The following is a 24,868-nucleotide window of genomic DNA, read 5'->3' as shown; positions in this document are numbered from 1 at the left end:
CTTGGCTGAGCTGTTTCACCTACAGTTATTGTACCATTTCCATTCTTATATCCTTACCATGATTTCATCATGAGAAAGTGCTGCTGAGATGCTGTCACAAGACAGCAGAAGATCTTTATGGCTGATCTTAGTGCTCCCATGGACATATGTACGTTTGGTAAAACAATACAAAATAATTTTTCTAGATATTAGAGGAATATATGTGAGACTGGGGTTCAGTTTGTTTCTTGGAGACAAACAACTCCTTGTAAATGGCTATTTTATGTGAATGGTTTAGTCAGGACATGAACATGAAATGAAGTTTTGGACTTGGGATTCATATCCCAAATTACTTAATGAAATTCACTTCAAAAGACATCTGATACTAGGATGACGACATGCAAGTCACTTGAGTAGCACATGGGGCTCTGAGGGAGCAATCTTCAGCTTCAAAGTCAACAGTTTCCAAAATCTCAAATGACAGTTTTGGCACAATTGCCAGAAGGCCTCAGAAGACACAGATACAGTACTGTGATTTCTTCATTTAAGCTTCTTTTACATTAAAACAAGAAAAAAGAAAGAAAGAAAGAAAGAAAAAAGTAAACACCAAGACACACTCACAGGATTGAGGTTTTAGCTTTAAGAAAATGAGACGTTTTTACCATACAGTACAGAGAAGGGAAATGCTTTAACATAAGATTTTAGGCAGAGGACTCAGACTTGGTTCTGGTTTTGAGATGAAAACACTTCTCACTGAGTTCCTCCTCACTTGTCTGTTTGATTTAGCTGGTCCAAGTATGAAGAGCAAAATATCCTCCCAGTGAAAAACAGAATGCTAACAGCTTTTGCATCAGAAAAAAATAGATTTTGGCAGGTTTTTCAGAGAAGAAAAGATATGACCCAGAAAGAGATGGTTCAGAAATTCTCTCTCTGCCTGAATCATTAAGGGATTGATGTCAGATGAATCTGATAGTATATGAGACAGAAAATGTCATCTCCCACATGGCACTATAAATACACAGAGAAGCAGCTCATGGGAGATAGGGTCATGGTAGGAACAGGGGGAACAGTTACTATAAACCGTAAGATGTTCAAACAAGGGGTACGATTTTGAAGTATTTTAGTTTATGAAAGTCTAAGTTAGTTTTGTTAGAACGATGAAACATTTCAAGTTTAGGGAGAAAAAAAAAGAAAAAATGGCTACAAGAAAATTGCCTCTTTCAGCATTTTCTCACTCTCAACTAAGGAGAAATTCCTGGGGTGCACCAAGAATGACATTGCTAGCCAGTCAAGGGAAGGGACTGTCCTGCTCAACTCTGCACTGGTGTGGCCTCACCTTGAGTACTGTGTGCAGTCTTGGGTGCATCAGTGTAAGAAAGATATTAAGCTGTTAGAGAGTGTCCAAAGGAGAGCAAAGATGGTAAATGATCTAGAGGGGAAGATGTATGAGGAGCGGCTGAAGTCACTTGGATTGTTCAGCCTGGAGAAGAGACTGAGGGGAGGCCTCATGGCGGCCTGCAGCTCCCTCCCGAGGGGAGCGGAGGGGCAGGCGCTGAGCTCTGCTCTCTGGGGACAGCGACAGGACCCGAGGGAACGGCATGGAGCTGGGACAGGGGAGGGTCAGGCTGGGGGTTAGGGAAAGGGTCTGCACCCAGAGGTGGTCGGGCACTGGGACAGGCTCCCCAGGGCAGTGGTCATGGCACCGAGCCTGCCAGAGTTCAAGATGCATTTGGACAACCCTCTCAGACACATGGTCTGATTTTTTTTTTTTTTGGTTGGTCCTTTGGGGACCCAGTAGTTGGACTCTATAATCCTTGCTGGGCCCCTTCCAACTTGGATATTCTATGATTTTTCAGTGACTGGGAACTACATTTTTATGGGACTCTATTTGTACAACATCAATCATATAAGGAAATACAACTTTTACTCAGAACCAAAGCTAATTTAGGGAAACTGGAAATCCAGGTGGATTTCCCATCAATGTTTACTTTTGTCAGGAGGCTTGCAAAGATTTCAAGGATTGATGATAATTTTGTTCAGCTACCCCTTTCCCAATTTCATGTCTAAGTCAGAAGAGACATTTCTGAAACTATAAGAAGTCAATATAATTGAAAAAATGTGTTCTTAAAAGAAACAAGACTTGCACAGAAAAACACAAAAAACCCTCTTCCCACTCTGCCATTTTTACTACCTTGACTGTGTTCAAAGCAGCTCAGAGAATGGCCCTCACCAGTATTTCTCCATCCCATTGCATTCTCTCTTCACTTTTGAAGTTCAGTTATCTCTGTACATCTCTATATGTCTGTTCAGTTATCTCTATACTCTATACAACACTCAACTTGTTCCTCAACTGATCTTTGCAACCTAAGGCTGGCAGTAGGTGGCATATCCAGGCAAGGATTTTTTTGTGTTGATGTGCTGTTCTTACAGCTCATGTTTTTTCTCGGAGGCAACTTCCAGAGAGTTGTTGGTGAAAAAACAAAACTCTTGCATATACCTATCTTCACCCAATATGTTGATATCAGGACTCCGGAAAGCCGTAGAAAAGCATTTTACCTTTCAAGATACATGAATATCTAAGATGTTCCTAGAATAAAGAGTTGGTATTATCGTGAAAGGTATGATGGCAGGTATGATGGCAATTATCATGTAAAACTAGGATGCTTTTTTCTAAAATAATACTGATAAATTCAAAGTCAACTCATCAAGAAGATTTCTTTAGGGACAAAAAGGTTGTATGAATTTTTCATTTAGAGAAAAGAAAGAGATGGAGGGAAGTAGGAGAGTTGCTTATGCTCACATCAGCAGGAATGTTACAGGTTATCTATAATATTTTATGCCAGATGGCTATAACTTGGAAAGGTAAATTAATGAGTAATAGAAATATCATCCACAGCAGTTATAAGTTCTCTCTGGTAAATCTGTGCTAAATGTTCTTGAAGCTGTGTGTCCCTGTCTGCCCCTTCACAAGTTAAAAAATACCCCACAAAATGGGTATTGAGAAGAGGTATTGTTTTTTAGGATACAGTGGAGTGTGCCAAGGCTATTGTTTGTAGCCTAAAGGAGGAATACCTAGGTTCTTTAAGTTTTAGAATTATTTAGTTAAATTTCTAAAATTAAAAAAAAAAATACTGAAGTGGTCTCTAACCCCTAACAGTGGGTTACTTAGTGCCAAGGTGGAAAAAGACAGTATACTGAAGAATACCCTTTTTCCTCTTTTTTTTTCCTAACAAAGTGATTCCTATTTGACTTTTGTCTTGTTAAAACAGACTTATGTACCACTTCTATTGCAATCTGGCATTTGGAAATCATGTAATCAAGTATCACTTACCCTCCAAAGTCACAAACTGCCTTTAAAATAATTATTTCTGAAACAGCTTTTACAAGTTCTTTCCCTTTTAGATTTTATGAGTCACATTTTCAGGACGTCTCTGCAGTCAGGATGACTAGACAGAGTCTCAAATAATCACCAAGCTCTCAGGTGTTGGGAAGTTATGGAGGCTACCACGTATTGCAGAATTTGTACTAGCTCACAAGGGCTGACAACACTGGTAGTGTCTTCCCAGGGATTTATCTGGCGTTGTCTCCAGCTGATGGCTGGATTTTAAAGAGGTTTTAAGATGACTTTCCCTAAAGCAAACAGTCTGAAACAAGAAAAACATAGCTCCCAGAAGATTTGGTCTGCTTTGGCTGTTCTCCTTTGTGTCCATCAGTACATTTATAGAAGTTTTGTCCAAAGTCCCAACCTCAAACATGGAGTGAATTCTTGAGTTGAAAAAAGTAAAGCTAGAGAAGTGCCTAAAAAGTAGCACTTCCATCATAAAATTTTGGAACACACGTAAACTTACTTTCTTCCGACGAGCTTCCGCAGAATATTGATCCACTCTATGTACCTTCCTTCTTCTTTTCTTTGGAGCTGCAACTGGTCTTTCCTGTCTCCTCTTAGGAGGAAGCTTTCTCTTAGGTCTCTTAGGCGTAGTAAGAGGGGAGCCATAACTACTCTCCTGTACTGACAGGGAGAGATGTCTGGACTCAGAAAAAAAGCCTGTCTCGACTCACATCAGATAGTAAAGCTACCTCTGCAAGCTAATCCTGAAGCATAAATAGAGGCCTTTTCAAAAATTTGGGCATTTGAACAATTTAGTATCTGTCTCTCTCTAGGGAGGAATCTACCAAATTGTACTGAAAGCAGAACAGCAGTTACAAGAGCATACAGCATAAAAGCAAATGAAAATGGTGTTTCAGAAAATAGGTGGGGCTTCTGGTCTTGGAAATAAATAGTTATGGGTATTTTTTTTAATTGATCAACTGTTAATCCATTAATAATAACAAAATTTAAGTAAATTAAATGTAAGTAAAATTAATTGCATAAAATTTAGCAATTGCCTGGGGCAGAGGGCAGGTTGACATGCAACATCTCACTTTGTTGATGGTTCAGGTATGAATAGTACTGCCTGTCCAGACCAAATGGCTTTCTGCAAGGTTTCCCACGTGCACTTTTTGGCTGAATCAGTGACACTAGGTATCAGCAGGTGCCACCATTGTGTGCCAGGCCATGCACCCCACTGAAATCACCAGAGCCCCACTAGCCAGTGTTTGGGGACTGCAGATCTGCAGGACAAAGCTATAAAGATGAGACTCAGCATGGAGCTTGCATCCTTCAAATCAGCTAGGCAGGGCATATTTATTAGTGGCAGAGCATCTGAAAGCTGCACTGCTACCTGCCTTATTAGCAACTTTGTGGGCAACCTGAGAATTTAATTTTCCTAGCACTTTCAGTACAACATCTCACGTGGGTAATTGTGCATAAATAACTGGATAGACTTACAGCAGGGGAAACCCTTTTAAGACATAACTGTAAAAACTTGCTATCCCATTAATCAACTCACTCGCAATTTTAGACTGTACCACTCTCACTGACTTTACATGAGTCACAGGCTTTTGGCACTGCTGAGGATTGCAGGCAGTGACAGATGATGCCTACCAGGGGATATTTACTACAGTATGCTGTGTATAATGGAGCACGCTGAGTGGGCTTGAGATGAGTCGGTGATTTATGATGATATTTTACTTCTATGTGTTTAGGCAGCTTCTCACAGTTGTTCAGTTACAGAGCAATGTAAACAGGGAAGGGAAGGAAGGGGATGTTACCATCTGCCATGCTGTTTCATTGCTTCCAAGGCAAGCAGCTGGAAAGGAGATTCTAGTCCAGTCTCATTCGTCTCTCTCCAGTAAGGCATTTTAATAAAGCAGCACCAGAGTTTTCTGTTTTTAAAACGCTTCAAGCTTTGTGCAGTCCTGATGAGAGGAGCGGCAGGAAAAGGAAGGATTCTCGTTTTACTGTCTCTGAATCGGCTCAGACAGAGCTTCACAATGCCAGAAACACGCGAGCGCAGGAAACCCAGGTCTGAACACTGAAAATGGCCGTCTCAAGACAGCATGTTAGAGGAGCAGCAGGAACGGCTTAGCAATGCCAGATTTCAATCTGTTTTAGAGCTCTTACGGTAGTATATTTCTAGAGTGTTTTATTTTCAAAAACAAAAGTTAGCTAGGAGAAAAAAAAAAAAAAAAGCCAAGTTCTTATTAACCAGCCAAATCTTAGTCTTGCTTGAAAAGAGTCAGAACAGAGTTATGGAGGAGGGAAACAAATCCCTCCCCGCTTACAGAGGGGAACTGTAACATCACAAGGGTAACTAGCCAGCCAAAGCTCTGCTTCTTGACCCGGATGGACCAACCTAACAGAGTTCAACTGCAAAAGCACAGAGGGAAAGAAAAAAAAAATTGCAGAAGTAAATCAAGAGCAAGCATATATGTGATAACTCCCATAACTACTCCTGGAAATACAGTGGACTGTATTTCCCACTATTGTACTTCTTAAGAAGTTCATTCATGTCCCACAACAAATAAATAAATAAATAAAATAACACCACCCTAACTAGACAACCAATTCCATTTACAATGAAATTCATAATGTTAGAGGACATGCAAAAGTAGCATGGTGGACACTGGCCATAATCTGTATTCCATTTATATCGAGAATGCTGGCAATTTGCCCATAAAGCTTATGGCAATTCCCTTTAATCCTAGCTTTTAACTCTGTACATAGGCTGTTGTGCACATTCTGTGAAGCTTTAAGTGCCATCAGCTGGAGTCTGGAAGCTGAAGAATTTCAGCCGTGGATGCCATTAGACCTTTAAGATTATACATCTCAAATACATTTAGAACATTATTGGTATGAGAAGCTCTAGTAAACACCCGCTTTACTCTAATGGACATTGGTAGGATTTGGAGGATTTCAAGGTGTGAAGCTACTCCTCAATCTACTAAATGTAGCAAGAAATGATAATCATGAAATATTCACTCTTCAAAACAAAAGTAAAAAACCTTAAATATAGCAGATAATTGTTACAAGCTTCTTTTCAAACATTATTGTTTGACCGATCTTTTTTTCTTTGCATGAAGAAAAATGAAGTGGTCAGGACTACTCCAACTGTCTAACTGCTGCCAGCTGTATAAAAAAAAAATCATGGGGAGGTCATGCTGTCAGTATCCCTTTGAGGACTCCTTCCTATCTGATTTATGTAAATTTTGTAGCTCCTAAAAATTGAAAACAAAGTGTCAAGAGAAACAATATAAAATACTTCCTAGTTTCTCTACCCTGAGACCAGGCCCTTCACAAATCTCAGCATCTGTATACTTACACAGCTGTATTCATTTACTTAAATTTCCACTCACAAAGTTATGGCAACTGTTTGAACTGCAAGACCATACATGCTCATATGCTAAATAGTCTGTTCTCAATTTGCTAAAAATCAGTTTCATGCTCCTTATGTTTAACGCAAATGACATAAATCAATTTATTTGTAAAACTTTCACAAGCTATTAATTCACACTTAAGAACCTAAGCTGAATTGGATGTTAGCCTTCAGATAATGATCCAGAAGAACCCCCAAACAATTAAACCTTTGTGGGTTTTTGCTTTTATAACATTTTTTTCTGAAACTAGATTACTCAGCATCAAGCGTTAACCCAGTTTGTTAAAGGCTAGAACTTCAAAAACAAATTCAATGTCATCCTCTTCATATTCTCCTTTAAGTCCATGGGAAGAGCCCCACAACTCTGTTCAGAAGAAGTGGTTGTCTACAGACAAATAAAATTGCAGTTGTCAGTCACAAGTCACATATACTTGTAATACTTCAAAAAGAGGAGCTATAAAGCATCATTGAGTGATGTATCCTGGAACTGCATCCGACCAGACAGCTCCCATTGCCCATATCTTGCTCGACCCATTCACACATCTTTCCTGCTCTGAGCCAAATGATGACATGAAAACATATCAATGCCTGTCAATTTAGCAGGAGTGTTGGTAGATTTTAACCACCAGATATCCAGAAAGGGGATTTCTTCTTCCTGCCCAGTACGCCGTTTCAATGCTGGTTTGGAATATTTCCTCACACCCACTGCTCTGGGACCATGGCTCAAAACGCTCCAGCAGGGGTGCTACCCACAGCAAATCCATAATCACTGTAAACTTGTTTAAGCAGCCCACATAACTCAGGCATATTAAAAAGGCTTACTGCTGCTTCTCTTTACTCTCTTCTCCAGTAGAGGAAGCTATCAGATGCACAGCAAAGAAGTAAGAAACTGCTGGGTACATGGTTGCTCAGGGAGATTTGTATTGCCTTCCAAAGAGTAGGTAACTGATACATTCCTCAGTTTTCAAAGGTTTGCAAACATTTGTTTACCCTTTAAAAAACACGTATGAAATCTCCTGAAGCCTTGTGACTATGATCTACAGGCATATGTTTTCACTGAGACTAGGGTTGCTCTGCCAGATGGTCAGCCCCCAACCACCTGAAGCAATAAGATATTTGGGTGCAGAACTTACTTTCCCTCCCCACAAATCCCAGACAACTGCATAGTCTGAGTTCTTGTAGCCTGGACCATGTTGGCAGGGACGCAGTACTCATTAGTCCTAGTTGGCTACCCAAAGCCCAAACAAGGGGTTAAACTACTGTAGTGTTTTACACATCATTTTTCATTAAAATACCTTACGGTGCTTCAAAACTTTTTCCAAACTCAACAGTCCAGCCCTGAGGGAGTGGTATTGGCAAAACTTTCTGAACCCCTCCAGGGTCTATATGAAACTGGAAATAGCAGCTTTTTACAGCTCATGACAGACTGGAATTATTACTTTGGCTACTGCAAACTGTCAGCTTTCAAGAAACTTCTCTCTTCTCTGCATTTTTCCTCAATATTTTCTGCATTATAGTTCTATTACTTTTAAGAAGGATAAATTGCAGGAGGGACGTTAAATTCTGCTGTTGAACCCAATTATATGCTCATCTTTGCCATAGAGATCTTTCCACATGCATTTTCATATCACACAGAGACACAGACTACCGAAAGACATGTGCCGTTCCTTCTCAGAACTGAATCTCACAGGATAAGTCCTTAAACAATAACTTTGCTTTCTCTGGCAGAGGGGATGCATACTACAGAAATGAGTGAAAAAACTTGCTAAAAATATTACTCCTGAGCAGCAGCAATTATTCCAAAAATGCGTTCAAGACGTGTGCTTTTTCTACAGAAGAAAATCTGTACTAACCTCTGAGTTGAAAGGACCATATCTGTGGCCAGCAGCATCTGGTTGCTCAGAGTAGAAAGCATAAACATAAGGCCTGAAAGAAAGAAAGGCCTTGTTCAGGACAGCTTTCCTTCAACAACAAAAAGCCCCAGACCTGCCAGGTCAAGTCAAATCAAGCCGACCTTGCAAGGAGAGTTGGCTCTATGGAAAAACAACTGTTTCTCAGTCATATGTTTCCATGGTATGATTAAGCAATTAGCTGTTCTACAACTTTATTAAATCCCAGAACACACGCAGGGAGGCACCCGGGGTACCATCCGAGGACACACACTCTTTCTTAGTCTTGTAAGAGGGATCACAACAGCAGCTCGCCTGAGCTTTGCCGCCAGCAGCGTGTGCAAACTTGCGTATGAAAAAATAGTCATAATTAAAATCTTAAAGTTTTCCCAGTCCTCAGGGTCCAGTACTGCAACTGCCATTGCCTATAATAAGGTTGTTAAACCATATTAGACTCAGTAGGATAAAATCAGTCCAAGTTAATCCGTGTAACTAAATGCTTCAAGATCGCAAAGAAATTCATATCATACGTTTATTGTGAAGAATCAAAACACTGATGGTTAAAAACTGGGATCAAAACAATAAAAACAAACAAAAAGCAACAGCAACAACAAGAAACAAACCTTTTAACTCAATGATAGTGTAACAAAGCTAAATTTTCCCTTGCTCTTCCAGCTACTTTTAGAAGAGCACAAGCTAGCTGTTATCCAACAACAGGTTGAATTACCTTTCATTATCCGGAAGGGTCAGCCACTGCAGTATTGTTAATATTCTGCGCTCGTGGGGGATGACACTAGACCACAAAATGTAAATATATGCCTTGTTATCATAGAATACAAAAAAGCATCAAAACAGCCTTGCTAAGAACTGGTTCTAACATGATTAAAATCAATCATAACGATGTCATTTCCTTTTAGTATGTTGTATCTTCTTTCTTCTTGTTTGGTACTGATTCTTATTTTGCAAACAATCACTTCAGGCCTCCTGGATGTCCACATACTCCAAAAGAAAGGAGGATTGAAAGTACATACCTGAAGCCAGAACCCAAGGCAGAAAATCTAAGCGCTCTAAATAACAGTGAATACACACCATTATGGTAGCTTTAACCCAGATGAATTGCTTTTATGCACAACGGTGCAGCCATTGGATAGCTGGCATGAGTAAAAACCAAGAAATTGCTCACATCAGTACAAGACTAAATGCTAGTCTTGAAGACATTGGAAAAGTTCCCATTGACTTAATAATAACCAAATTTAGGATTAAGATGGTGCAAATCAAACCAGAGCCATCTGAAACATCAGGCAATCAGCACGGTGACTCACACTTTTACAACTTCTCACTCTGCAGAACAGATTCATCCCATTTCACTGTTTGTATCCCAAGACTTTTAACTTGGCTGCTAAGGCCAAATTCATGCAATGAGAATGACTAAACTTATAAACAGCTGTTACATTTCAAAATACCTCATCTTAAGAAAGCTCTGCAAATCAGTGACCATGCAATTATTATGATACGATAGCATTTGTTGGTCCAGATTCTTTTAGATCGGTTGCACAATCCCAAGACAGGAATCATTTACAGCCATCTTAGATTCGCCATATTGAATCAAATTCATCATTTACTGTTAGCATGTTTTATGGAGAAATATAGATGCCAACAGCCGTATTGAAACAAGTTACTTTCTAATGCCTTATACAGCAACAGTGGCCATCAGTCTCCAGCGACACAGAAAAATTTCAGTTGTAAAACAACTATGCAAACTAGGCAATATCATAAGGCAGAATAATAATGTTAGGTATTGCCCAGTTTTGAAACTTATTAGTTGCACAAATTGAAAAAAAAATCCATTATTTCAATTAATTCATTTGAGACCAGGATGTTTTTAAACACTACTATATTCCTTAAAATGTTTATCTGAAAATTTTCCCTCAAAACATTCCATGTCCCAAATTAAATAATATAGTTTTAAGAAGGATATATTTCATTCATACATAAAGTGGCTGAATCACTCTCTAATTATTGACATACATATGATATAACCTTTGTTACCTTCCCTACCATTTTATATCCCCAAGCTTGCATCAGCCCAGGTGTTTATGATGATTCTGTAGTTATAAGTGCTTAGGAATTGCAAGAATTTCTGCGTTTTGTAGAGCACCAGACTGAAGCTCTGTCAGGTAACTGTCTTGCAAGCCTAAACCTAAGCATTGTACATGGTAAATTTTATTATTCCCTCCATATATTATATGATATTTAGAGTAGCAAAGAGCATTACTCTTAATGGAATTAAAAATAATAATAAACCCCATCAGTACTTGTAATCTTGACAGTTTGCTCATTTTCTTCACTTCTGAAATTCTGTCACTAAAATAAAATACAAAGATTGATCCACCCGAATTCCTCAGAACTGATAAAAACGTTCATTTTTAGTTAGGAAGATATGTCTTAGTTGGGACAAGGGAAACTAATTCAGAACCATTAAACAGCAGAATAAATAGCAAAGATCCCCAAGGCTGTCTCTTAAGAAATGGGAACTGGATATCTTATTCAAAGACCAGGCTGGATTGTAAAATGAGTGAGTCAATTAGGCTGTTGATGTGAAATGACATGAGGACAATTTGTCTCCCAAAAATACTCAGAAGTCTAGAAGACTGTGCCAGCAATACTAAAAGGCAAAATAACCCACAGTCAAATGAAGGAAAGAAATTTCTGACAGTCACACTTTTGTTCAAACAACTGCTAAAAATCAGTGTATAAACTTAAAGTAGCAAACCATAGCATTAGCTTTAGTTATTAGAAACATTGCACGAATGAAACAAGGGAGGCTTACAGGTACAGTTTCCAACTGGGCAGCTACCAAATGCTTAGTGGAAGGAAAACAATTAATAAACATTTGCATTGAATTATTTCTGATTTATTAGTTACAAATCTCCAGAAAATAGAGAGCACTTACACAGACCAGAAGAATGTGCCAGCTTTCACCCCTTGCTTGGCTGCAGTAATCCAAATCTAATGAGGAAAATATAAGAGGATTAGAATATGTTCAGATCTTTAATGACTCTCTGAAATCAAAATAAAATATTTTCAAGTCACATTCTTCTACCCTGAGCCTAGAAATAAAAATTGCAGGCTCCAGCCTCCATCCCTAATTCAAACGCATGGAGTGACAAACCTATGCAGATTCTGTAGCGTTGGATCAGCTGCTGCATTGCAGACCGTTTCATCCCTAAATCTTTGATACTTTTCATGCAGAGAATTAAGATACATAGACAGAAATTTCTTTGGCACCCCACCCCATTTCATTTTCATGAAGCGGACCACATCTCACCTGAGCCCTTTAGTGTTCAAGTTTTGGAGGATTCTGTTAGGAAAGAACACAGCTCAACACTCATCAGGGTCTATATAAAGATCCTTTATATAAAGATCCCTTTTTCCCTATCCACCTTCCTCCACAGGACTTTAAGAACTATTTGAGCTCACACAATGTGGAAATGAGAGAAACAATCTCCATGAGCTTCTCAATTTTATTTTATTTTTTTAATCCATCTATTTTTATGGCTATGAAACAGTTTGTAGCAGCAAGTTCTACAGTGTAATCACACCCAGTGAGTATATTTTTCTTTTGTTTGGTTTAAACCTGCCAATCTCACAGGGGTTACAGTACTATTCCCATTCCTTAATTCTTTCTCTTCCTTCTTCTATAAAACATTCATCATTTTCATCTAAACCTCACCTATAATCCCCCTCTATTCTTTTTCAAGCAAGAATAGCATTCATTTGTTTGATCTTTCTTTAATGAAAACCACACCATACCTCTGGTTATCCTCATCACCCTCTCTTTTTTTTTTTTTCTTTTTTTCTATTAAGTATACCTATACAAGGCAAGGGAATGAGAATGTCTAATTATGGACCTTCCTGACATTTCATTTGTAGCCTGCCAGGACCGAATTGCTTTTGCAAGGAAAGAACCAAATTATTTTAAAACCTATTTCAAAAGTGGCAAAGACTTAAAGGCCAACATTACACATACAACTAGAAAATTGTTTTCCCATGTTTTTATTTACGCATACTACAATTTATACATTTTGTGACCATTTAAGCCAAATCATAGTTCCCTTCCTTGATAACTGCAAAATCTTTCATTTATTTTAAATCAACTCTTCAAAAGTACATTCAAGGGCACTCTACCTTGCTCAAACAGGCACTTATAAACTGTCATCTGGGCATGCATTATCCAAATGTCATGCCTAAATTATTCATGCATTAGTCTTAATTGAAATAAATTTGTGGAGTCTAATGAAAGATCATTTCTGCACTGAGGCTATAGTTAATTGCAACTAAATACGGATATTGTTATGCTCATAATTAATGGAAAATTGATCATCTGTTCCTTTCCAGTGCCATGCATACCCCTCTTAACTTATCTCTGCATCTTTTACTCTTCCAAATCTTACTGGACTCAATCCAGTTAATTTAAAACCACAGCTACAGAAGAACGTGTTTTCATTACATTCTAACTTTCTGGTAATGTACCCTCTTTTTCAGGGAAGAATACGTCCATGGTAACTCTATAGAAATGGTTGTTTGATAAATAAATGCAGCAATAACCAGAGCAGAATGACCATGGGTTTGAAATTATGTTGGAATTTGGTTTTGAATTGTTGAACAACAGGAAGATTATTTTCAATGCTGACAGACTAGCACTGACAGGATGGGACATAAAAATGCAGGTGAATGTGAAGAGAGACAAGCAAGGGTGCCTTCAAGCTGGAAGCCTTGTGTTGTAGTCAGAGGCATGACGGTAGTGCAAGGATACATCCACAAGCTCGTTTGTGTCATCTACGTCAGCACAGGGTATATAACCTCAGCCCAAACCCAATGTCTAACTAAGACAGGAGCTACTCCATATTCATTAGTGGTTCTTGGGCTTTCCACGTGAAAAAGAGCCAACATTTAAAGCAAATACATCTTCCATTGCACCGTAGATTTATTCCTAGAGGAGAACCCTGCCATGGCAGAGAAGAGAGGTCAAATATAAATTTAGTAGGAGTGTCAGCTCCACTGCTGTTATGCTCTTTGGTCTTGCTGTACTTGGAAAACCATTGTCCCTCCAGAGCTGCAGTGGATTTATTTTTCTTTGAAAGTGTTTGTGTTCTGCAAAGTTTAAATAATTTTGCAGATATCTTTGGGAAGGTACCAACAAACTAAGTCCAGGGAATTCAGTATTTGGATTTACCATCTGTTAACTCTAGTTTGGCTTTCTAGTGCTTTGGTCTGCAAAGGTCCAGGTGGTCCTGTCTGCCTCTTGTTGACTAAATGAGACCTGCCAGGTCCCACCCTCAGCAGCTGAAGCTGTCCCGTGCTGCTCCTGACTGTTAGTGTGCTAAAATCAACCACAACGCTGTCTGTTTTAGACAGTGATTTTAAACATGTGCCATAAGACACCCTTTCTCTGGCCAAGTGAGTAAAACAGTAGTAATCTTGACAGATGAATAATTAGGTCCAGTGTACATTGCCAAGATGCCCTGCTTGCCTGCAAGAAGTCAGTAGCTATTTTTTATTCCAGTGGAGCATACAGCATGCTTCATGTGTCCCACATGAAAACAGCATGAACACCATCTAGGCCAGGGAGCAATGCAAGTAGTCATCCACTGCCCGCTTGCACACAGGGGCCGGAGACACACAGGGCTTTACCAAAGGACTCTTGCAAGACTCTCTGATTCTAGGAAGTTTCTGCAAAGCTCTTACCAAAGAAGTACAGAGAAGCAAACACTTCTCTTAACTCTCATCCAAGTTCGGGACAGCAGGAGAGACAAGCCTGCAGAGTGAATACTGCTATATTTTAAACCAGCTTTCAAAAGGGCAGAAAAAGTGGTAATACTGCCACAGTCCTTGAAGAGCTTCTCCTGTATCAGGCTGCAGGGTCTGATGATCTCTCCCAGGCAATCTGAGCAGAGATCACCCCTAGTTGTGCACTCCTACATGAGCAGTAAGTGGAGAACAGCACTGTCCCTTCCAAAGGCACCAAGACAGGCTTAGACAGGGAAAAACTGCACCCTCCCTGCTCCCAAGTATTTCACCTCGGGAATGCAGCAATTTACATTGGCATTAACTATTTGGATGAGGAAAGGTGTCTGCTGCACTTAAAATAAGCTCAACAGCTAAGACAGTGATCCGTTAAAGTCCAAGACCAACAAGTCAAATAAGTCCGTATCTGACGCAACATCTGAGAAGTGAGTCTGAATTGACTCCATCGTGACTTTGCTAGGCAGAGCCTGGTTCAACCCAAGGTTGCAATGCGTACTACTGGACACTTCCTCCCGTTTTTTAACAAGAAAAAATAAATAAATAAAAGCTTTTGGTTTATTTAAAAATAATAAAACTCAGTATGATTCAATATCACACCTAAAGACACTACACCGTAACAAAATATTTGCCGAGACATCTCATAGCAATTAGAGAAGCAGCAGCAGTCATCCAGGTAGAAGAGTTTCCATCCACATTATCCAAGCTTTAAAGCAAAGTTTTACTGCGTTTTAGAGCTGCGACAGTTATCACTGGTGAACATAGTGATAGCAGTCCCTACCTCTATACCAGAAGTGCCCATCGTAGCCGGCCCCTTTACTAGTTAACTAAAATTAAACAACAGACTGTCAGCTGGAACAGCTGATGGGAGCACACAAGTTTACTTCTTACCCTCAGCTATAGGATATTAACTCCAGCAGAAAAGCAGGGCAAACCTTATTGCTCTCTACAACTACCTGAGAGGAAGGTGTGGGGAGCTGGGGGTCGGCCTCTTCTTGAAGATAACTAGTGATAGGACTAGAGGGAATGGCCTCAAGTTGAGCCAGGGGAGGTTCAGGTTGGAAATGGGGAGACATTTCTTCTCAGAAAGAGCAGTCAGGCACTGGGACAGGTTGCCCAGGGAGGTGGTGGAGTCACCGTCCCTGGGGGTGTTCAAGGAAAGGTTGGACGTGGTGCTTGGGGACATGGTTTAGTGGGTGACATTGGTGGTAGGGGGATGGTTGGAGCAGGTGATCTTGGAGGGCTTTTCCAGCCTTAATGATTCTAAACCATTAGCAATGAACCTCATCACCAAAGAACATCTCTGTGTCATTAAATTAAATTCACTGACTTTCAAGACAGAGTGCAAGTTGTGCTTCTCCCAGGCTAACATGAAGCCTACGCTGTCAATCTATGTAGGACAGAAAAGAAAAATTTAGCTGATGCCCTCTCAACCTTTTCCATCCAGAACAATCAAAATTAAAAATGGAATAGCAATTATTGTTTCATTTCCTCTTTGTTGGTTAGAGCCACAGTCCTAAAGTTAATTAATCCTAGATGTTCCAGTACTGAGCATGTAAATGCAATGTGTTATATATACTCTGTGGCTGGTCACATCTGTTCAGGTCACTTATCATAAAGTTTGCCATGTTAAGCATTGCAAGGTCAGTACCATTTGTGAGCTTATGTAATTTATTTGCCATATGTAAATACTTTGGTTTTAACTGTTAATATATTAGAATTTTATAGTCAGCAGTTTGACTACATCTGATGCGCACCCCAGGTTTTCATGTGGGATATGACCTTATAGCACTGCAAGCTGTACAAAGACCATATTTCTGAATTAAATTGTTCAAGCAGAGAAGAGGGCAATATTAAAAAAAAAAAAAGATTAACCAGTCTGTTTTCATATTATGTCAAGGAGTTAGAGGATACCTAACTTTTTCAACACAGAAAGACCTCTCAAATTATGGAACCATAGATTCAACTGATAAATGTCCCATAATGTAATATACATGATTATCTAGATGTATACCAAACATCTCCAGTAAGCTAAATTGCTATAAATTTTATATCTTCCTTGTTGAAAGACTACAATTCTTCTCCTTTATTTATAGCCAAAAAAAATAGAGAGGCTGAGCAACATTTCAGTTTGCTGTGCCATATGCAACACGTAATTACCAGGTTCTCCCTTTTTTTGATTACTAGACACATGTTCACACAAACAATGCAAACAAAGTTATTCAAGATGCTGCAATTCAAGAACTGCCATTGAAAACCTGCACAAAAAATGCAGCACCTCCCTACTTTTAATCTTCCAGGAATAAACAAGTGCCCCTAACTTTGCAAAGGCTGCCCAGTACTTGTTGCATCACCAAAGAATCAGCAGCGGCACACCTCAGGTCAGGGCCGACGGGAGGGACAGCTCTGAGGCCTGGCCCTCGGGGACAATTGTGCAAACACGCTCGCCGGTCAGGGAAGGAAATTCATGTTGGGAGCAGAGGTTGCACAGACACCCACTGTGGCTGAGAGGGCAATTCGTGAATGGGAAATCCCTTCCATGCTTAGCCAGAGTTGGGGAGGGGTCATTACAGTGTTTCCCAACAAACGTGTACAAGATTGGTGCAGGCATGCAGAATTAATTTAGCATGATGGAGCCAAATGTTACACTCCTGCACCATTTGCACTTTGTCTGCCAACAAGGTAAAAGGTGGAGTCATGACTTCCACATGCCTTACTCTTAATAGGACACAAACAAATTAAGTCTTGACAACTAAGCATTGTCTCCTGCCCATACAGAATATTTTGGTTCAAGAGGCCTATCAAATAATTAGATAGAATCACAGAGGCCTGTGGGTTTCTGAAAATAGACTTATCTCCTCTAGGGAACCTGCTTTAGCATGGGGATTGGACCCAATGATCTCCTGAGGTCCCTTCCAGCCCCTACAATTCTGTGATTCTGTGATCTTTGGATGCAAACTCAGGTAACAGATGGGCAACCTTCTCAAGGTGACTCTCTGTCCCTCATGAACTACAGTCCTCATAAAAATATGGTTTTATACCTGTCATCTTCTGATCTTGGGGAAGCCAAAAGATCATGAAAGAACATTAAGAAAAGTATTGCCTGTAGTGTAAGCTTAAGCTTGCTATATCAAATGAAGACATGGAAAACTACTGCTAAAAGAAGCCAGAGGCAGCTGGGGGCTTAATTTAAGCACTTGACTTCAATGGTTGAAGTTACTTGGATAAAAGTCTCAGTGTCATGAAATACGAGCAGTGAAGTTTGTTTCTCCTTTGAGAGCATGGGCCCTGATGCTCACCATTTCTGTGAGATGCCACAGCAATACAACAAGGAGTAGTTATGCGGCTGTTTCCTGTCAAACACTTTTGTCTTAAAAACAAGGTGTTTTTAAGCTTGTGCAGTAAATCAAGGTTTAGTACTAAATCAGAAAGACAGGTTTCAGGAAGCCTCATCATCAGTTAGAGGATCTCAAAACACTTCCAAAGCTACCTTCTCCCTCCTTCTCCTTTTCCTAATGCTCTTAAAATTAATTTCTCGTAATTCCTTGCGTGGAAACATTCAGCTACTCATCTGTCAAACCCCATGAAATCACATGTTAATTTGGTTGCTTCCCAACAAAACACTCACTATAAGAACAATTAAAAAAAAAAGGCAACAACAACACACGCCACACATTTTAACAAAGCTACATATAATATGTCAGTTTCCAGGAGCAAGAAAGTATTTCAGGAATGATCAACTTCTGATGACATTGTCTTTAAGGCTGTTTTAGCTATAACATGAGGCTGGGGATCCCGGAAATTTTTTCTACCTTCCTGGGGAAAATGAGTGGTTTTGGATAATAATTCCCAGTTCTGTGCCTCTCTGAAGTTGAGTACTCTAGTTTGAGACCCAAGACCTAAAAGGAATAAAAATTTGTGATATGCAGAAAAGATTCCCCTCCATCTCCCTTAATTTTACTGTCTTGTCTTTGACTAACCAGCTATTTTTGGCAGTCTTTATCAATGTGATACTTAGATTAAGTTATAAAAAGGATTTAGAAAGGGACTGTATCTTATCTACATACAGATGAGAGATTTTTTTTCTATCATCAAATCTATGCCCTCTGAATTTAAGTAGCTTATCTTCACACTTCATTTTGCTAATAAAGATATGCAAAACATGGATTTCCTCCATGTCAGAGATGAGATCATTTATGTCATAACATTCCTGCAAGAGATCACCTGTCTTACCCTGGCACTATGGTCACTCTATCTGGTTTGCCTAACTTACAGGTTCTCCTCATATTAAGTGTGTGGGGATTCAGTTATAGTCCTCCTCTATGCATGTGTTTCCAATTCTCCAAGGATATTTCCAGCTCATTACATGATTCCTGTGTTTTTGCATTCTAACACTTCTTTGGATCAGCAGTTTTATTTTATCATCCTTGCTTGTGTATGCAACACTCCCCTCTATCCTCTGAGAATTTTTTTTTCCAGCGTATGGTCATCCACAGTTGTGTAACTTCCTCAAGCTCTTCTCAGCTGACATTGTTCATGACCCTTGTTTACAATCCAGAGTGACTGTTATTCTCTGCAACAGCAGAGGTGTTTCTAATGGGTGGGAGTTGGAATTACCTATTACCCCCCACTCAACACCACAGGTGATGCAATATACATAGACTTGTATTGAAATACAAAAGTATGGCAGTTTAGAGACAGAGACATTTGCACTGTCCCCAAAAGTTAGTTTCCCAATAATTCCTACTTTAATTTGGCCAAGGTAAGGCATACAATTAAACTTGCAATGCACAATTAAATTGCAGCTGCTTAACAAGTGGTAAAGCAGGTGTTGAGCCCCAATATTGTCTATGAGCTCAACGTCTGACTGAAGCAAAGGTGGCTGCTATTAGGTGTGTGACTGGCTGTAGCTACGATGGAGAAGAGGCTACCTCCTGTCCCCCCTTTCACTGCTCCTAGTTTTGATCCTGCTTCTTTGCTCACATCTAGGAAGATAACAGCCAGGTACATTTCTCATCCTCTCTTCTCCACACAACCCATGCTAAAAGCTAACCCAGGTCATAGCTGTGCGAGGGAGCGACCATGCTCTGTTACTGCTGACTAATTTAACAAGAGCACAAATACCTCATTCTGGCTCAGCTACAGCCAGAGACAGCTGCCTGTCACACATCTGCCTGCAGCTCTAAATTGTCTTGTCTTGCATTTGTTGTGGACTAAAACCACATGCAGACAAATAACACATGCTTTCTAAGCCTAAAACCATTTGAGTAACTTCCTTTAGTCTCCTGGGATATTAATGTCTTAGTGATTAGGGAGATGACACTGATCACTTGAGCAAACATCAATGACACATTATGGCGTTCCCAATCTCCTTCCAATTTCTACCTCCCTTATCCCACTCTTTTTCTGTTTTAACTGGTCAGGAAGTTTTTAAACTACGGTTCTCCAAGCAATCAGTGCAGTGATATGTTCATGCACTCTGGCTGCTTGCAAGTAAAACTTAGTATTTTAACATAAACCCATTTTTGGTGGCAGCTTAAAGCAAGCCACCACAGCATGCACTACTAATGGAGGAAAGCCCAGCAGAAGCAAAGGGACCTTTTCTTTGAAACCTTAGAAAGAGGCTATTTCCTTGCCCAAAATAAGGATTCAGAGCTGGAGAAAACCGATTGCAACAGTAACCTAAGAGAGAGAGCCCCATTCAGCCACCATTGCTGTGTTCAAGGCAGAAATTAATTCACAAACTTCTGTGACCTCTGCAGCAAGTCAGGCAACAGCGTTCACTTGTGGACTTAACAAATAATAATTATGAAGTTGTGCCATACTGCTCTGACAGAACATTAATACTAAAACTGCCACAAGAACATTACTAGGACGAAAACCTGAGAAACCCATAATGAAAAGGAAACATTATGCCACGGTGATGAAAATATAGTAATTCGTGTTAAACTACTGCCTAAAGTGAGGGTTTTTCCTAGCCACATCTAATTTATACTTATCAACACAAGCACCCCTCCATAATCAATGGCTTTATTATTCTGAAAAGCAAAAGCCAACTCAAAATGTTACATTAAATTGATAGACACAGGGCCAGCCATGGGGAGATTAGGTACAAATTGTTCACAGATGTATTTTTTTAATTATTATTATTGGCTACGTTCCACAGCACAGGGGGAGGGGAGGGAGGAAGGAGAGAGGAGGAGGGAATCTGAAACTTACTGGTTGACCTCCCCACCATCTGTGATTGAATTTCTCTCGCCCTCGAAGACTGAAGCTGGCATCAAACACTGGGTCATACATCGAATTGCCAACGATTCCGTGTGATTCAGGATAGAGTCCCTTTGTGCAGAAGTAGATTAATTAGTAAAACCCTAATGCACACAGATCCAGTTCCCCATAGCTATCTGCAAATACTGCTAAATTATTTTAAAATAGGTGTCTTTGCAAATGCACATCAGAAAAGTTTTTAACTTCAAGATACGCACATATAAAACTGACTGTAGCAACAAAAACAGCAGGAGATGACTGAATTGTGCTAAAAAAAAAAAGGGGGGCACAAAAACTTGTGTTACTGGATACTTTAAAAGTATTTTCACACTGGTTAAAAGTTAGTTTGAGGTCATCAAAAGTAAGCAAAAAAAAAAGATTGATTTGAACTTTCAGTTCCTCTTGAATTTCTGATGAATTCCCTTTCTAGAAACAGTAATTCATTTTCTGGTAGCAAGAGTAACACTTTGCATTTGCATTTGATAATGTTTTATCTCCACCAGTTCCTCTGTGAGATAAGAGTTATTTCTAAGAAGAAACCAAAGCAAGTCACCAAAATTGTGATATAACCCAGAGGCTTTGTATCACAATTTCTTCATCAGTAAAGGCGATTTAGGAGGTTTCTGTTCTTCTCCCTTTCTCTCCACCCTCTCCCATCCCCTTATCTCTTTTGAGTTAAGATTTGTGCAGAGGCTGCAGGAAGAAAAAGAAGGGAAAAAACGTGGCTGCTGCTTCGGGAGCACTGTCATAAGGAGCGTGTGCATCCCAGGGTGGGGACAGCCTGGCCACCAGCCGTGCCACCAGAGCACAGAAGTGATGGCTCCTTTTCTGCAGAGCCAATGCAGCATCCAGACACACTCAGCAGCTGTAAATTTTAAGGCAGCTGCTAAGACAGCCCTACTGACTTCAGCTACTCCAATGAAGGAACAACTGCTGGTTGTATTCTGGGTAGGATTTCAGGGTTGTTTGTTTTCCCCCCCCTCTAGAAAAACCATGACCTGTAATTACACAGCAGTACAAATAACTGCAAAAACAGGCATAAGAAAGAGCAGGAAAGTTGTAATGCTGTGCATAATAGTGAGAAACAATTTATCTCAGAACTTCAAAATACTGAGAAAAAAAACATAACTGAAGGCAGAAAAGGATAGACAGCAAAGCAGTTTTATTTTAAAAAAATATTGTTTCCCACAACCCACATTTCCAATGAAGTGCAACATTTTATCAAGAAAAACTCCTTCCCAGGGACTTACAGTAGCAAGGGTGTACAAGTTGGGGAAGGTTTTTGTAGGGTAGACAGGCCTCATGTAAGGAGAATGTGTTCCACAAGATCCTGAAAAATCAATGGGGAATGCAAACATTAGCAAGTGAAGCTCTGAGACATGAAAAAAAGAAAATACAGGGAATCATTTGTTTTAACTCAAAATGCTGCAGAAACTGGTTAAATTTTAACCAATTTAAATGAACATTCTGCTGCTTAACATTGGCAAGTCTTCCCGCAGGACAGTGGTAAATCTACTCACACACTTTGCGCTTCACAATAAACAAGTGAAACAGTGCAGCCAGCACTACAGAACCAGCTAGATTTCCATGGACTGTTTTCCTTTCTAAGCTAGCCTCCTTTCAGTGTCCATAGCCATTGGAAGTGTCTTGCTGTTAAGTAAAACGATTTGAGAAATCACAGGCTAATTTTAAGTGACAAATATACTAAGGCTGGAGTTTCACAATAGGCTTTGGCCACAGCTCCACAGATGGCTACACAAACACAAGAGCCAGCAAACACACACACGCAAACAAAAAAACCACCACGCTTTTCAAGGGTATGGGCACACACACAAACTACCACGCTATACTGAGAAGCTCAAATATACAGTGCCTCCAGTACACCACAAAAACCAGGACCCATGTCTTTAACATTTGTGACTCAAGTGGAACATTTTGCGGGTACCTCCCAACTAGCCTGTGAGAGGGCATGATACATATCACATACTGAAGAATCATTTCTTTGCTGACAAAACCAAATTAACACCACCGATTCTGATCTGCAGTCCCCAAAGCAGCTCTCCCTCCACTCTTTGATTTTTGCATGCTGCTTTAGTCAGGGTGCTTCAAGCCACCAGGTGATATCATCTAAACCAAATGGGACTTCTGCCATTTTGCTTTCGGGGGGACAACACAAAAACCAAACAAAAAAATCTTTATTAGACCCTTGAATCAGAAGAGCCCTGCATTTAGCACAGCCCTTCTACCCACCAGCACCATGCTGACTTTTGTTGCTCAATACACAATGAAAACAACTGAACTGCAAAAAGATTTTCTTTCATGTATTGTAGTAAAACAGATGTACTCACTCAATTTTTCAATATTGGGCATGACCTTGTTCCCTTTCTTCATATATGATGCACGGAAACCATCAACAGAGAAGATGATCAAAGGAGGACGAACAAAGCTGAAGAATAGAAGCAGCATGAACGTAAGTCAGCATTTCTAAATTATTTTTTATTTCCATTTGCTCACTGAGGCTCCAGAGAACTTCAAGTATAGTTACTACACGTGCTGTGTGTCTATAATATTTTGCTTACTTAACAGATCAGCACAAACTGATGATCTTCATGCTTACTAACATCCAGAGTTTAGTTGTGTGGTCACAGTTAGTTAAAGGGCTGAGTTCCAACATAAAAGACATTTTCCCTGAGCAGCCAAAAGCATACAGCCCAAAAAGGCAAATGTTTACAGACAGAGATGGAGAAGAGGAAAAAAAAATAGTATGCATGAGTACCCACCCTATCACACAATCTGTAATTAAAAACCACGTTTTATGACAGCTGGTCTTCTCTCTTTACAAACAAAAGTCCATGTGGCATTTTGTGTGAGCTCCGTGAGGCAGAAAACACTCTCATATACTAAAGATGATGGTATTTCATGCTATTTTATTGTACTTCTGTTTGCTACTTCTACTTGGATTTGAACCCAAGCAGGCACAGATGTGTCCTGGACAGACACGCCTGGGTCACCTGCTGCAGGGTTAAGAAGCTGCCATTATCACCAGGGGAAGGAGAGGCTCCAATCTCCTCCAAACTATCCTGATAGCACAGACTGAGCTGCAAACCAACATGGCACCTAAGCAGATGCTTACCTTTAAGCATAATAGTGAGCCAAAGGGTTTCAGAATTTCTCACGTTTTCAGTGCTATTCCTGTGCTTGTTATTCTAAGTCAAGGTATATCCCCATTGTAATTCTGAAATCCTTTCACTAAGGAAGACAGTATTAATAATCCAAAATTCAGTTTTTAAAAATGACCTGAGCTGTATTCATATGTGGCTCAGTCTGAATTTTGGTGAAAGCAGGAAAAGATCTCCATAGTCTTCAAGAGTTTGGTTACTTTCCCTACACGTGTAAGTGAAACAGGCAAACCCACCAGCAGGTGATCAAACGACAAGAGTGCAGGCCCTCACACAACACTATTCATCCAACAGCTCAAAGACAAACAAGCTACAATATTATCAGCCCAATTGTATAAATGGTGAAGCGCAGGAAAGCAACCAACTCATAACCATTCAGCAAAGGCATTACAGGGCCAGTGCAGAAGCACGATGTTCAGAGTGCTGGACCACTGGCCTTCTTGCACTTGGCTTTGGGGTTGCAAGCAAAACACTTACCCTGCTGGACATTCAGGAGTTTTTATTTCTTCACAGTCATCATCCACCCAGTGGGTTTCTCCTACCAGGAAAGTAAAATCAGAGTTTAAAACATATACATATATATATATGTGGACACAGCCACAGGTTTCAGAGAAAACTTCAAAAAAATAAAGTCTAGCTCTTGCTAATGATGACCAAATAACGACCAGGTATCTTCCACAAAGCTGAACAAATGATCTGGTTATATTCTACTCAATAAGAATATCCAAACTATTACTGCTAGAATCACCTCTTAAGACTGGAGTTAAAAGTAGCCTTTTGCCTGAGGGAAACAGTGGTAAAAGCTTTAGGCACAGTGGTCACGTTTTGTTTTGTTGTTGTTTTACTTATTATTTTCAATCTGCCAAAAAAAGGGTAGTGTTGCTTCAGGCTGAGAATTCATACCCTCCTTCCCACCAGCTCCCCGCCAATCTTGGTGAGCTGCTTCAGCTGGCTAAAGACACAAAACAAAACACATTCTGTGGAAGAAAAACAA

The 24,868-nt window shown here is 39.9% G+C and overlaps 1 protein-coding gene across 1 annotated transcript in view; it reads right to left on the bottom strand.

The window, feature by feature from the left end:
• The window catches only part of ENPP2 (ectonucleotide pyrophosphatase/phosphodiesterase 2), a 71,761-nt gene that overhangs the window by 22,288 nt on the left and 24,605 nt on the right, over nt 1–24,868 (bottom strand). Inside the window, 8 exon segments of the mRNA XM_083824107.1 lie at nt 3,828–3,983; nt 8,588–8,660; nt 9,351–9,416; nt 11,577–11,632; nt 20,648–20,767; nt 21,946–22,025; nt 23,044–23,141; nt 24,352–24,412. Coding sequence (XP_083680233.1) covers nt 3,828–3,983; nt 8,588–8,660; nt 9,351–9,416; nt 11,577–11,632; nt 20,648–20,767; nt 21,946–22,025; nt 23,044–23,141; nt 24,352–24,412 — 710 coding nt within the window.

Source organism: Anser anser, assembly GCF_964211835.1.
Source record: "Anser anser genome assembly, chromosome: 2".
Classification (NCBI taxonomy): Eukaryota; Metazoa; Chordata; class Aves; order Anseriformes; family Anatidae; genus Anser; species Anser anser.
Note: the sequence above shows the minus strand (reverse complement) of the source record. Positions and strands in the feature narration are given on the sequence as shown.